Source organism: Macaca mulatta, chromosome 6, assembly GCF_049350105.2.
Source record: "Macaca mulatta isolate MMU2019108-1 chromosome 6, T2T-MMU8v2.0, whole genome shotgun sequence".
Taxonomy (NCBI): Eukaryota; Metazoa; Chordata; class Mammalia; order Primates; family Cercopithecidae; genus Macaca; species Macaca mulatta.
In genome coordinates, this window is record NC_133411.1 from 68,465,670 (window position 1) to 68,482,345 (window position 16,676).

General features: G+C 39.1%; 1 protein-coding gene across 5 annotated transcripts in view; it reads right to left on the minus strand.

Annotated features, from left to right (window-relative positions):
* The window catches only part of DEPDC1B (DEP domain containing 1B), a 116,689-nt gene that overhangs the window by 4,314 nt on the left and 95,699 nt on the right, over nt 1-16,676 (minus strand). For all 5 annotated transcript variants that reach the window (XM_001103700.5, NM_001194881.1, XM_078004176.1 and 2 more), the window contains 2 exon segments: nt 11,891-12,057; nt 9,026-9,202 (listed from right to left, as the gene is read on the minus strand). In XM_001103700.5, the coding sequence (XP_001103700.2) occupies nt 9,026-9,202; nt 11,891-12,057 (344 nt within the window).

Consider the following 16,676-nt stretch of genomic DNA (forward strand, 5'->3'; position numbering starts at 1 on the left):
AGAGAGAAAAGGTAACTGGACAAATTAATCACTATTGATTTTATTCAGAGCACAGTGTCTCTTCACAAGATCATGTTTACCTGCAGTTAAATTAATCACCATAGCTCAGCCTTCTGAACTTCAATAGTAAAGGGCTCACAAGGCTGTTACTACAATATATGCCTGTGCTATGCATGTGAACACACAAACCTAGCAAGTATATAGGGCGACATAGTTATTGCTTGATATGGTTTGGATGTGTCCTCACCCAAATCTCATCTTGAAATGTAGTTCCCATAATCCCCTTGTTGTGGGAGATGGGAGGTAACTGAATCACAGGGCAGTTATACCCCCATGCTGTTCTTATGATAGTGAGTGAATTCTCATGAGATCTGATGGTTTTATGAGGGGATTTTCTCCCTTTTGCTCGGTGCTTCTCTCTCCTGCTGCCTCGTGAAGAAGGATGTGTTTGCTTCCCCTTCCGCCATGATTGTAAGTTTCCTGAGGCCTCCCCAGCCATGCTAAACCGTGAGCCAATTAAATCTCTTTCCTTTACAAATTACCCAGTCTTGGGTATGTCTTAGCAGCATGAGAACAGACTAATACACTGCTATAACATTTCCTTGCGAAACCTGGCGAAGTATTTTGGTTCATTTTTATTTTCTTTAGGTTTGGCTCATAAAAATATCAGAGGAAAAAAAATTAAACTAAAACAGCAGTTAAGATTACACTTTTCACCCATGCAAGTGGCAAAGGTATGTACAAGTATTAATAATATCCAGAGTAGGCAAAGGTGCAGAGAAATGAACACTCACTTTCTTATACCACTGACAGAAATGTAAATTTAAATGATCATTCTAAAGGGAAATTTGGCAATATGCTATCGATACTTTAAATATGTTCATGGCCTTTGGCCAAGCAATGCTGTCCCTAGGAATTTATTCTTAGAAAATAATCACAGATCAGCCAAAAAAAAAAAAAAAAAAAATCTACCTTTAAAAATATTTACTGTAACTGCTTCCAAAACGGGGGAAAGCATGGAAACAATCTAAATACCATCCAAAAAGTATCATTTAAATAAATTATGGTATATCCATATTATGGAATACTGTGTGGCCAATAATATTACTATAGAATAATATAACAATAATGATGATACCAACAACAAAGGCAGCTACTAATTGTAGGTTTACAATATGATAAACATTATTGTGAGCATTTCACATGTATTAAGCTCACATGTATTAATCATATGTATTAATTCCCCAGAAAAACCCTATGAGGTAAATATTAACTACTATTATTCCCATTTTACAGATGAGAAAGAGAAATGTTGGGACAGATGTTGAAGCAGAGACATGTTATATAATTTGCCTAAGGTCACACAGCTAACAAAAAGCATGTCATGAATTCAAAGTCTCCTGAGTCTGTGCTCTCGGCCACTCTCATGCCAATCAAGAATAATTAATGATGGGGGAATTTTTTCTCAATGTTAAGAGAACATAAGTGGCAGGAAGGGAGGCAGGCAAGAAAGAAGGAGGGAAGGAGGGAAGGAAGGAAGGAAGGAAGGAAGGAAGGAAGGATAGGAGGAAGGAAGAAAGGGATGAAGGGAGGGTAGGGGAGGGAGGAGAGAGGAGAGAGGGAAGAGAGTAAGGCAGGCATGGATATAGACACAGAAAAAAAATCTGAAAAACTGTAATACTGACTATGAACATTTTAGTGTAACACTGATACCGTTTGGTGTGGTTTTTTCTATATTTCCCAGGTTTCTTCAATGTGTTAGGTTGATCATTGCAAAAAAATAAGAAAAAAATTTAATTTTAAAATTGCCTTCTAGAAAGAGCTGCACAGTTAATTATTTTTGTAATACCTCAGAAGGACGCAGTTCACTGGTCCTTAATTGTGGTGCCTCAAAAAGATCTCAAATGAGAAGAGGTCCAGTCAGTCAGAAGGAGTCAAGTGGACCTTCTGTCTGCCTTTACCGAGTTTCTGCTCCCATAGACTGACATAAAAACCCCACTTTGGGGTCCACAGGATAACATATATTATAACTGGGAGGCGCGCCCAAGATGGCCGAATAGGAACAGCTCCAGCCTCCAGCTCCCAGCGTGAGCGACACAGAAGACGGGTGATTTCTGCATTTTCAACTGAGGTACCAGGTTCATCTCAGTGTGGCGTGTTGGACACTTGGCACTGGACCACGGGCGCAGCCCGACCATCAAGAGCTGAAGCAGGGCGAGGCATCGCCTCATCTGGGAAGCCCAAGGGGGAAGGGAATTCCTTTTCCTAGCCAAAGGAAATTGAGACACACAACACCTGGAAAATCGGGTAACTCCCACCCTAATACTGCGCTTTACCAAGGGTCTTAGCAAAAGGCACACCAGGAGATTATATCCCACACCTGGCCCAGAGGGTCCCACGCCCACGGAGCCTCCCTCATTCCTAGCACAGCAGTCTGAGATCTAACTGCAAGGCAGCAGTGAGGCTGAGGGAGGGGCGCCCGCCATGCTGAGGCTTAAGTGGGTAAACAAAACCGCTGGGAAACTCGAATTGGGTGGAGCCCACCACAGCTCAAGGAGGCCGGCCTACCTCTGTAGACTCCTCCTCTGGGGACAGGGCATAGCTAAACAAAAAGCAGCAGAAACCTCCACAGAGGTAAATGCCCGTCTGACATCTTTGAAGAGAGCAGTGGATATCCAGGCACGGAGGTTGAGATCTGAGAACAGACATACTGCCTACTCAAGTGGGTCCCTGGCACTGAGTAGCATAACTGGGAGACATCCACTAGGTGCAGGCCAACACCTCGCACCTCACACAGCAGGGTATACCACAGAGACGAAGCTTCCAGAGCAAGAATCAGACAGCAACACTTGCTGTTCAGCAATATTCTATTTTCTGCAGCCTCCGCTGCTGATACCCAGGCAAACAGGGTCTGGAGTGGACCTCAAGCAATCTCCAACAAACCTACAGCTGAGGGTCCTGACTGTTAGAAGGAAAACTAACAAACAGAAAGGACACCCACACCAAAACCCCATCAGTACATCACCATCATCAAAGACCAAAGGCAGATAAAACCACAAAGATGGGGAAAAAGCAGGGCAGAAAAGCTGGAAATTCCAAAAATCAGAGCGCATCTCCCCCTCCAAAGTAGCGCAGCTCATCGCCAGCAATGGAACAAAGCTGGACGGAGAATGACTTTGACGAGATGAGAGAAGACGGCTTCAGTCGATCAAACTTCTCAGAGCTAAAGGAGGAACTACGTAACCAGTGCAAAGAAACTAAAAGCCATGAAAAAAGAATGGATGAATGGATAACTAGAATAATCAATGCAGAGAAGACCTTAAAAGAACTGATAGAGATGAAAATCATAACAGGAGAACTACATGACAAATGCACAAGCTTCAGTAACCAACTCGATCAACTAGAAGAAAGAGTATCAGCGATTGAAGATCAAATGAATGAAATGAAGCAAGAAAAGAAGAGTAGAGAAAAAAGAGTAAACAGAAATGAACAAAGCCCCCAAGAACCATGGCATTATGTGAAAAGACCAAATCTACGTCTGATTCGGGTGCCTGAAAGTGACGGGGAAAATAGAACCAAGTGGGAAAACACTCTTCAGGATATCATCCAGGAGAACTTCCCCAGCCTAGTAAGGCAGGCAAACATTCAAATTCAGGAAATACAGAGATCACCACAAAGATACTCCTTGAGAAGAGCAACTCCAAGACACATAATTGTCAGATTCACCAAAGTTGAAATGAAGGAAAAAATGTTAAGGGCAGCCAGAGAGAAAGGTCGGGTTACACACAAAGGGAAGCCCATCAGACTAACAGCAGATCTCTCAGCAGAAGTTCTCCAAGCCAGAAGAGAATGGGGGCCAATATTCAAGAATCTTAAAGAAAAGAATTTTAAACCCAGAATTTCATATCCAGCCAAACTACGTTTCATAAGTGAAGTAGAAATAAAATCCTTTACAGACAAGCAAATGCTTAGAGATTTTGTCACCACATGGCCTGCCCTACAAGAGACCCTGAAGGAAGCACTAAACATGGAAAGGAACAACAGGTACCAGCCATTGCAAAAACATGTCAAAATGTAAAGTCTATCGAAGCTAGGAATAAACTGCATTAACTAGCGAGCAAAATAACCAGATAATATCATAATGACAGGATCAAGTTCACACATAACAATATTAAGCTTAAATGTAAATGGATTAATGGTCCAATTAAAAGACACAGACTGGCAAATTGGATAAAGAGTCAAGACCCATCAGTTTGCTGTATTCAGGAGACCCATCTCACATGCAGAGACACACATAGGCTCAAAATAAAGGGATGCAGGAAGATCTACCAAGCAAATGGAAAACAAAAAAAGGCAGGGGTTGCAATCTAGTCTCTGATGAAACAGAGTTTAAACCATCAAAGATCAAAAGAGACAAAGAAGGCCATTACATAATGGTAAAGGGATCAATTCAACAGGAAGAGCTAACTATCCTAAATATATATGCACCCAATACAGGAGCACCCAGATTCACAAAGCAAGTCCTTAGAGACTTACAAAGAGACTTAGACTCCCACACAATAATAATAGGAGACTTCAACACCCCACTGTCAACATTAGACAGATCAACCAGACAGAAAGTTAACAAGGATATCCAGGAATTGAACTCAACTCTGCAGCAAGCAGACCTAATAGACATCTACAGAACTCTCCACCCGAAATCAACAGAATATACATTCTTCTCAGCACCACATCACACTTATTCCAAAATTGACTACATAGTTGGAAGTAAAGCACTCCTCAGCAAATGTAAAAGAACAGAAATTATAATAAAATGTCTCTCAGACCACAGTGCAATCAAACTAGAACTCAGGACTAAGAAACTCAATCAAAACCGCTCAACTACATGGAAACTGAACAACCTGCTCCTGAATGACACTGGTTACATAACAAAATGAAGGCAGAAATAAAGATGTTCTTTGAAACCAATCAGAACAAAGATACAACATACCAGAATCTCTGGGACACATTTAAAGCAGTGTGCAGAGGGAAATGTATAGCACTAAATGCCCACAAGAGAAAGCAGGAAAGATCTAAACTTGACACCCTAACATCACAATGTAAAGAACTAGAGAAGCAAGAACAAACACATTCAAAAGCTAGCAGAAGGCAAGAAATAACTAAGATCAGAGCAGAACTGAAGGAGATAGAGACACAAAAAATCCTCCAAAAAATCAATGAATCAAGGAGTTGTTGTTTTCGTGAAAACATCAACATAATTGATAGGCCACTAGCAAGACTAATAAAGAAGAAAAGAGAGAAGAATCAAATAGATGCAATAAAAAATGATAAAGGAGGTATCACCACCGACCCAATAGAAATACAAATTACCATCAGAGAATACTATAAACATCTCTACGCAAATAAACTAGAAAACCTAGAAGAAATGGATAATTTCCTGGACACTTACACTCTTCCAAGACTAAACCAGGAAGAAGTTGAATCCCTGAATAGACCAATAGCAGGCTCTGAAATTGAGGCAATAATTAATAGCCTACCAACCAAAAAAAGTCCCAGACCAGACGGATTCACAGCCGAATTCTACCAAAGGTACAAGGAGGAGTTGGTACCATTCCTTCTGAAACTATTTCAATCAATGGAAAAAGAGAGAATCCTCCCTAACTCATTTTACGAGGCCAACATCATCCTTATACCAAAGCCTGGCAGAGATACAACAAAAAAAAGAGAATTTTAGACCAATATCCCTGATGAACATTGATGCAAAAATCCTCAATAAAATACTGGTAAACCGGATCCAGCAGCACATCAAAAAGCTTATCCACCATGATCAAGTGGGCTTCATCCCTGGGATGCAAGGCTGGTTCAACATATGCAAATCAATAAACGTAATCCAGCATATAAACAGAACCAAAGACAAAAAACACATGATTATCTCAATAGATGCAGAAAAGGCCTTTGACAAAATTCAACAGCCCTTCATGCTAAAAACTCTCAATAAATTCAGTATTGATGGAACGTATCTCAAAAGAATAAGAGCTATTTATGACAAACCCACAGTCAATATCATACTGAATGGGCAAAAACTGGAAGCATTCCCTTGAAAACTGGCACAAGACAGGGACGCCCTCTCTTACCATTCCTATTCATCATAGTGTCAGAAGTTCTGGCCAGGGCAATCAGGCAAGAGAAAGAAATAAAGGGTGTTCAGTTAGGAAAAGAAGAAGTCAAATTGTCCCTGTTTGCAGATGACATGATTGTACATTTAGTAAACTCCATTGTCTCAGCCCAAAATCTCCTTAAGCTAATAAGCAACTTCAGCAAAGTCTCAGGATACAAAATTAATGTGCAAAAATCACAAGCATTCTCATACATCAGTAACAGACAAACAGAGAGCTAAATCATGAATGAACTTCCATTCACAATTGCTTCAAAGAGAATAAAATACCTAGGAATCCAACTTACAAGGGATGTAAAGGACCTCTTCAAGGAGAACTACAAACCACTGCTCAGTAAAATCGAAGAGGACACAAACAAATGGAAGAACATACCATGCTCATGGAGAGGAAGAATCAATATTGTGAAAATGGCCATACTGCCCAAGGTAATTTATAGATTCAATGCCATCCCCATTAAGCTACCAATGAGTTTCTTCACAGAATTGGAAAAAACTGCTTTAAAGTTCAGATGGAACCAAAAAGACCCCGCATTGCTAAGACAATCTTAAGCCAAAGAACAAAGCTGGAGGCATCACGCTACCTGACTTCAAACTATACTACAAGGCTACAGTAACCAAAACAGCATGGTACTGGTACCAAAACAGAGATATAGACTAATGGAACAGAACAGAGCCCTCAGAAATAATACCACACATCTACAGCCATCTGATCTTTGACAAACTTGACAAAAACAAGAAATGGGGAAAGGATTCCCTATTTAATAAATTGTGCTGGGTAAATTGGCTAGCCATAAGTAGAAAGCTGAAACTGGATCCTTTCCTTACTCCTTATACGAAAATTAATTCAAGATGGATTAGAGACTTAAATGTTAGACCTAAAACCATAAAAATCCTAGAAGAAAACCTAGGTAATACCATTCAGGACACAGGCATGGGCAAGGACTTCATGTCTAAACACCAAAAGCAACAGCAACAAAAGCCAAAATTGACAAATAGGATCTAATTAAACTAAAGAGGTTCTGCACAGCAAAAGCAACTACCATCATAGTGAACAGGCAACCTACAGAATGGGAGAAAATTTTGGTGATCTACTCATCTGACAAAGGGCTAATATCCAGAACCTATAAAGAACTCAATCAAATTTACAAGAAAAAAACAACCCCATCAAAAAGTGGGCAATGGATATGAACAGACACTTCTCAAAAGAAGACATTCATACAGCCAACAGACACATGAAAAAATGCTTATCATCACTCACCATCAGAGAAATGCAAATCAAAACCACAATAAGATACCATCTCACACCAGTTAGAATGGTAATCATTAAAAAATCAGGAAACAACAGGTGCTGGAGAGGATGTGGAGAAATAGGAACACTTTCACACTGTTGGTGGGACTGTAAACTACTTCAACCATTGTGGAAAACAGTGTGGCGATTCCACAAGGATCTAGAACTAGAAATACCATATGACCCAGCCATCCCATTACTGGGGATATACCCAAAGGATTATAAATCATGCTGCTATAAAGACACATGCACACATATGTTTATTGCGGCACTATTCACAACAGCAAAGACTTGGAATCAACCCAAATGTCCATCAGTGAAAGACTGGATTAAGAAAACATGGCACATATATACTATGGAATACTATGTAGCCATAAAAAAGTATGGGTTCGTGTCCTTTGTAGGGACACAGTTGCAGCTGGAAACCATCATTCTCAGCAAACTATTGCAAGAACAGAAAACCAAATACCGCATATTCTCACTTATAGGTGGGAATTGAACAATGAGATCACTTGGACACAGGAAGGGGATCATCACACACCGAGTCCTATTGTGGGAAAGGGGGAGAGGGGAGGGATAGCGTTAGGAGATATACCTAATGTAAATGACGAGTTAATGGGTGCAGCACACCAACATGGCACATGTATACATATGTAACAAACCTGCACATTGTGCACATGTACCATAGAACTTAAAGTATAATAAAAATGTATATATATGATTATTACACTTCTTTTATTATTATTATTATTATGTAATATTATTATTACACTTCTTGTAATATATTATTACACTTCTTTTGCATTGTTTTTATATAACCACCATGACAATAGCAGCAGCTACCTTTCAAAGAATACCTGACATATGTCAGAAACTCATCCTAAGAATTGTAAAGTACAGTGTTCTAATCTTCACAACTTTATAAAGTAAGAATGGCCCATTTTAACGCCTGAGGAAAGAAAGTAAAATCCAAAGAGGTTAAGGGACTTGCCCAGAGTCACACAACGGAAAGGATACAGCTAGGAATTTGGCCAGGGTTTCATGGCTCTCATGCCAGTGTTCTTCTACCGTACTATGATTTTTAGACAGGGAATATGGAATGATAGTTTAGAGTACTGATTCCAGAGGCTGACTGCATCCATCAGAATTCTGGCTCTGTAGCCTTAAACAAAGTTATTTAAGTAATTTGTGCCTTAGCTTTTTCATGCAAAAAGTGGCAATATTAAACTAGGTCACAGGGCAATTATGAATCAAGACACTAATTGCACATAAAATCATTTCCATCAGTACGTATATGTAGATTCTGAACAAACTTATTCAAGGAATTAGCAATAAAAAATATGCTGCATGGATTGATATAACAAAACCAAATGTGCATTCTATAAACTTTTCAATGATAATACAAACACATGCAGGGGCTTTCTATGTGCCAAGACCTGTTGTAAGTACTTTATAAACATTAATTCACTTAATCCTCACAATAAAATGCCCCAAGAAGACTAGCAAGCTTACATGACTCAATATTGCCAATTTTATAGGACTGATAATATCCTCTCCTTTACCTGGACTCTTCGTAGATGAGCCACACGCTCCTCTATAGAGGTCTGCAAGTCCAAAGGGACTTTCAGAATTTCCTGGTAATTGTCCATCAGAAATGTTACCAATCTAGCAGCTAATAACTCATCCAAGTCCACTTCATCCTTGGAACACAAGATGCACCGGGAAAATGTTTGAACCATCTAAAAAAAGAGCGGGGCGAGGGGAGTAAATGCAGTGAGTATTTTTCTGAACTGAGTGCAAACTAATTTGCAAAAAGCAAATATAATAAATGGTCTAAGGCACAGGGTGCACATTCTACCAAGAGTACCCGGCTATCTCAAATGGGCTGGTGGTCTCAACAACCAGAACAAACAAAATGTGCATCTTCCTATTAAGAGACTGCAGAGAGATGCTTATCTGAGCAATTTTTAAAGGTACCTCTTTTACACATGATTTTAAACATACATACATATATATACACATACACACATATGAATATATGAAAACAAATTTCGAAAATCATTATCACCATGACTTGAATCATGCAGCACTATTAAGTTCAAAGCACTTTATAGCCATTTAGTCAATTATTATTTATCCTAATTTCATTATTGATTTGTTTTAAACCGCTAACACAGTCCACATGCCTCAACCATTACATCTTTTCCTAGTTAACTTATTTTCTCTAGGATTTTCCATGTATATTTGACAATCACCTTTGAACAAAGCCATGGGACTTTTCAAGAAGTACATTAAGTGATGAGACTCTTTGCAGCAAGCAGAAATACAAAATACATTATAGTATCAATATAATATAATAATTTCCATATAATTTATATTAACTACTCCTTTTTTTTTTTTTTTTCTTTTTGATGGAGTCTCACTCTGTAACCTAGGCTGGAGTGCAATGGTGTGATCTTGGCTCACTGTAACCTCCGCCTCCCAGGTTCAAGTAATTCTCCTGCCCCAGTCTCCCAAGTAGCTGGGATTACAGGGGCCCGCCACCATGCCCAGCTAATTTTTGATGGGATTTTACCATGTTGGTCAGGCTGGTCTAGAACTCCTGACCTCAGGTGATCCACCCACCTCGGCCTCCCAAAGTGCTGGGATTACAGGAGTGAGCCACCACGCCCAGCCTAATTACTCCATTCTTAATACTGTTCTTTGGACTAGCTTTTTTTTTTCCCCCACTACTTTTATTGCTGACAATCTTCCTTCAAAATATTTAAGCATAAAATCATGTAATTCTGCTAAGACTTCATTTCATTAACACACTGCGAATGATCTTCACTTAGAGAGACACACAAGCAGAGAACTTTTTGCCTGGAGACCATGGACCCCAGGGACTCTGTGATTGCCTTGAAACTGCATGCAAAGTTTTGCACATGTATTCTACATGCAGAATAGATATAAAGTTTTCTTCCGCTTTTCATAAAGGTCCATTAGCCTCTCTAGCCATTCACTCACTCCAAAACAATACAGAGATCAAGAACCCTCCTAGGCACTAAGTGCTCCTCTGATCTTACTCTATTACTTCTAAAACAGGGCCAGTGAATCCCCAGGGAGTACACAGTGGCTTAGCAGGATATGGAAAGCACATACATTCCACTGAAGCACCAGTTTTCCTCCAAGACATTTTTTGAGGAAAATTAAGAGATTTTGCTAGTAAATAAATTCTAAAATAAACTCTCTTTAAAAACATATGCCAATAGAAGCAGAGATTAGATGGTGGTTACTAGAGGCTGGGAGGTACAGGGGCATGGAAATGGAAGATGTTGGTCAAAGGGTACAAAGATCCAGTGAGACAGGAGGAGCAAGTCTTAGTGCTCTAGTGCACAGCATGGTGACCACAATTATAACAATATAATTGTATATTTCAAAATTGCCAAAAGAATAGATTTTTAACATTCTCATTACAAAAAAAATGATAAGTTGGTATGGTAATGAATCTGTTAATTAGCTTGATTGACTCTTTCTATAATGTATACAACTAGATGTACCATATGACCCAGCCATCCCATTACTGGGTATATACCCAAAGGATTATAAATTATGCTGCTATAAAGACACATGCACACGTATGTTTATTGCAGCACTATTCACAATAGCGAAGACTTGGAATCAACCCAAATGTCCATCAGTGACAGATTGGATTAAGAAAATGTGGCACATATACACCATGGAATACTATGCAGCCATCAAAAAGGATGAGTTTGTGTCCTTTGTAGGGACATGGATGCAGCTGGAAACCATCATTCTTAGCAAACTATCACAAGAACAGAAAACCAAACACCGCATGTTCTCACTCATAGGTGGGAACTGAACAATGAGATCACTTGGACTCAGGAAGGGGAACATGACACACCGGGGCCTATCATGGGGAGGGGGGAGGGGGGAGGGATTGCATTGGGAGTTATACCTGATGTAAATGACGAGTTGATGGGTGCAGCACACCAACATGGCACAAGTATACATATGTAACAAACCTGCACGTTATGCACATGTACCCTACAACTTAAAGTATAATAATAATAAATAAATTAAAAAAAAAAAACAAAAAACAAACAAAAAAAAAACATCACATTGTACCCCATAAATATATGCAATTTTTATTTGTCAATTAAGAATAAATTTAAAATAATTTTAAGTGGGAGAACAGGATGTAGCAGATCTCTCTACAGAGTCTGCCCCCTACTCAAGTCCCCATTTCTCATTATGTTCTTTAAGACACTTAGACCAAAAGCATGACCACAAGTCTGGGTGAACACTGACTGTGGCTCTTTTAAGCAAGCCTGCTTTGTACTTCCCTCTGATCACCCAAACTAATACACCTTACTCAGTCAACTTTCATTCCAAAAAGTCATATCTGATGTTAAAAATCAACCTACCAGTGTTCGGGTACCAAAGCCATCACACAGGGGTGGCATCTCTTTGTTTAAGCAAATCCTTGCCATCATCCTCATCAATAGCTGTAACTTTCTCCTATTTTCAGGAGGCAGGAGAAGGCAGCAAATCTGAAATGCTTCAACTGCCACTTTCTCTTTCTGTAACAAACCTGATTTAGGAAAAAAAAAATTGTTATCTTTCAACACCTATAGCCTAGTAGATTCTATATGGTCATATTTTAACAAAATATATATTAGTAAAATTACATAAAATATTATCACATATTCAACTATACTGGGTCAGTTGAATATAGATCCATTGTCACTCACAAATCGCTATAGAAAATACAAACCATCAACCAGGCATGACAAATATATAGAACCAAATACAGCCATTTTCTCCTCCCATACACTATACAGCTATATCTCACTTTTCATAGCATTCTTTCCTGAACCAGGAGCAGCCAGGCTAACACTGCCCTAACCCTCAACACTCACATTGTTAATTAGTCCAAAATAGAAAGAACATGAACGTGTCATCAGTCAGCAGGCTGACCACCTTGCATGACTCTCAATGACTAAACAAAGGACTAATGCCCACATAGTCCACCGCCAAATGGCTCCCCTTCTTTCTAAACAAGGCCTGTCAAACAATCCTTCCTTCCAGTTAGGCTATCTTTCTTAGTTAAGTGTGCTGATTCAATCATATTATATGTCATCCTTCCTCATCTCAGGTATGATTTTGCTAAAAGCTAAAATATTCTAGCCAGGCACAGTGGCTCACGCCTATAATCTCAGCACTTTGAGAGGCTGAGATGGGATGATCACTTGAGGCCACGAATTTGAGACAAGCCTGGGCAACATAGTGAGAACCCATTTCTACAAAAAAAAAAAAAAAATTTTTTTAATTAGCTGCCATGGTGGCACACGCCAGTAGTCCTAGCTATTCAGGAGGCTGAAGAGGAGAACTGTTTGAGCCCAGGAGTTTGAGGTTACAGTGAGCCATGATGGCACCAGCCTGGGCAACACAGCCAGACTCTCTCTCTCTCTTTTTTTTTTAAAGGATATTATAATATTGCTCTCTTTTTTACTATATTTGTCACTGGACACACTTATATCCAAGCCCTCTAATGAGGTAAAACTGCTTCTATCAGTTTATCTGTCCTATATCCAACCATTTCAAGTTACCACTAGTCTTTGGGAGGCAAAAAACATCTTTTATATTGAGTAAGTATTTACTGACCATCTACAATATACAAGAACTGTGCTAGATCCCGGAAATACAAAGACATACCAGGCCTCTTCCTTTGAAGAGCTTATGCACTATGAGGAGAAACCCATAAACAAATAAGTGACAAATGAAAGGCAATGCAAGAAATATCTGCAAGGGCCACAGGAGGGGAACTATAAGCCACTCAATATGACTGCAGCACAGGTTATGAGGGGAATGACTTGGTAGAAGTAAAGCTAGAAAGATCAACAGAGATGAGGTCTCAGAAGGCCCTGACTGCCAGATGAAGGAGACTGGGTTTATTCTCAAAGGCAGTGGATGTGCATGGACAGGAAAGGAGGGCAGAAGACAGAGATTTTCTAGACCAAGTGCTGATCCTAGACATACTCGGGAATGCTGTTGATTACATCATTATCATCTATGTAGACCTGTTTTCAATTCCACATCATCAAATCATGGAAAGAAAAAAGGTTTACGATCATATTTTAATATATTCTTTCATTTACTCAACAAATATTTATGAAGCCTCACCTGTATTCCAGGAACTGTGTTAGGAGGGGACATATAGTGAGGAATAAAGCAAAATCCCTGTGTGATCTCATGGAGCTTGTTTTCCAGAAGATGAAAAGCAAAAAGATATAAAAACACAAGGTCAGGCAGAAAGATGCTATGGAGAAAAATATACTGGAGAGGAGCTGGGGAGTGAGGGAATGTGCTCAAAAAAACACTTCTATCATTTTCAGGAAGGCCCTCTCTAAGCAGGTAACATGTGAGCAGAGATCCAAAGGAAATGACAGCAAGCCAGGGAAATAGTGCAGAGACAAACTTTCAAGGTGGAGCAAATGGCAATTACAAAGATTATAACGTGAGAGCATGCTGGGAATGTGTAAGGTACAGGAATGGGGCCAGCGTCAAGAGACAGTGAGTGTAAGAAAAACACAAGTCAGAAATCAGGTTAGAGAGGCAGCCAAGGGGCGGATTGTGCAGAACTTTGTAGGCTACAAGGGGAAAGCAGGGAAAAAGGAAGACACACAGCATGCTGATGGTCTGAATGGGGATGTAGCAGTTGAACTGGTAATAACTAGTTAAATTCTCTTTCTCCATAAAGCCATCTAGTTTTTCCGTAAAGCCTTCTATCTCATTGTCCCACAAATCCCTTCTTTTCCCAAATTAAAAATCCCTTTGCAAAGGCAGATTTCACCTTATCCTTACTACACTGTATCTACATTGCTTTATGAATGAGACTACAAGCTAACTGAAAGCATAATACATTTATTTTGGCAAGCCACATTTCCTAGTATAATACAAGGCAAACAGATAAACACTCAAATACATATTTATCAATAGACTACATATTATAGTATATTATATTATATTATTAGTCAGTATTACATGGCTACTAAATGATAATTTTTGAAGTTATGCAACAATATTAGTACAATATTTTTTAAAAATAATAAAAGTATGATTATAAAGCCTTTATGAAAAATAATTTATTAAAAAAGAAATATACTTTAAAATTAAGAGTACATCAGGGCTGTAAAATAATCAGAATTTTATAAAAAGAAATTTAAAAATTTCTTTGTGAGGATGATATTAAGCAAATATGTAAAATTATATCCATTGTATCTTTTCAAAAAATTATTACTAAATTCTAAACAACCAGTTCCTTGCCAAACTTAGAGTAGATAATAATTTCAGACTTTGTGAAAATTAAGTGAGGCTAGGCATGGTGGCTCACGCCTATAGTCTCAGCATTCTGGGAGGCCAAGACAGGAGGATCACCTGAGGAGACCAGGCACTTAAGACCAGCCTGGACAACATAGCAAAATCCTATCCCTACAAAAAACTTAAAAAAATTAGATAGGCATAGTGGTGCATGCTTGTGGGCCTAGCTACTTAGAAAACTGAGGCAGGAGGATCACTTGAACCTGTGAGTTTGAGCCTGCAGTGAGCTATGATTGCACCACTGCACTCCAGCCTCGGCAAAAGAGCAATACCCTGGGAAAGGAAAAGGAAAGGGAAAAGGAGAAAGAAACAAGAAGCAAACAAGAAATCAAGGAAGAAGGCATAGGTAAATCCATCTCAGGAATTTATCTACACAAACCTACATACAGGGTGATGAGCGACTATCCTTGACTCATAAACATCCCAATAACTCAACCTTCCTGTGAGACCAGGGTCTCCCTTTTCCTCCCTCCTGTCACTGATCCCAGCTGGGACTCCTCTACAATTCCTTCCAACTGTCAACCTTCCTATTTCCTGTGAAAACAGAATCCTATGCTACTATCTCTTCCTCCTTTAAACCCATAATCATTCCCCAAGATCATCCTCCTGCTTCTGGTAGTGGAGGAGCCACTATCAGTATCTTTAATGGAAGGAAGTCTTGTGGAGGGAGAGGGAGTTGCTTACTCCCAAAGCTAAAAGAGCAGCATGAAAGGATGAGGTCCTGTCACCTGCAGCTGGAACATGGAATACAGTTTCCCAGACTGGGGAGAAAACCCACTGTAAGGACTGGTTAGGTCTATAACATTACTAGCGTTGAACCACAGTTGAGCTACATAATGAATTAAGTAGGACTCTGTAAGTTGATCTTGTAATTTAGCCATCTTTTATAGCAGTGTTCTGAGTAGTGGGGAGGGAGGAGAAGAGCAGAACACTTGTTCCAAGTTACCTGCTTGGAAAGGCTTGGGACAAAACCTATCATTTTGACATAATTTATGAGATAAAATTGAAAACTTAATTCATTTCTCCCTCCAAAGAGGTATAAAATTGGTATGCTCAATTTCCTTTACCTGCTTACTTTTTTCAAAGTATACATTACTACCACCTAATATACTACAGAATTTACTTATCATGTTATCTACCATTGTTTCCCCTCTGCCCCACTGGAATTTAAGCTCCACAGGGTAGGGATTCTTAACACTTTTGTTTGTTGATATGCCTCCCGTAACTAGAAAAATACCTGGTACATCATAGGTACCAATACATTTCTGTGTAAAGAATGAATGAATGAATGAATGAATACTTGAATACATGAATGAAGAATAAGAATGACCCATCTCTTATTGGGATTGTAGCCAGAATATCTGGATTAAATCCCAGCTCTCACCGATTGTGGACAAGTCAACCTCCATAAATCAGAAAATGTTATCAATAGTCAAAAAACCAAATCAATGGACTATACTGGGTATCCATGGGCTATATAGAGGAGTCAAGTGAACTGAAAGTTTCAATGGCATCAGTCATAGCTACTACTACCTTAAAGCATTAAAACTAACATCAGGAGGAAGACACAACATAAATCACATACAACTTTAGCTAGATTTTCTTTAAAATCTGGTTAAGAAATGTATTGTGCACTAATAGATAAGATGAAATTTGGCTCTGGGCCTCACAACAACAGCAGGTAAAATTCCACAATGTCCCAACACAAGCATATTATTGAATAATAAATCATTTAATTATGCCCTCCTAAACCCTAAATGCCTAAACACTTGTAGAACCACATTACATAGTACGGAAGAAGATATAAACTTACATAAACATCATCCACAT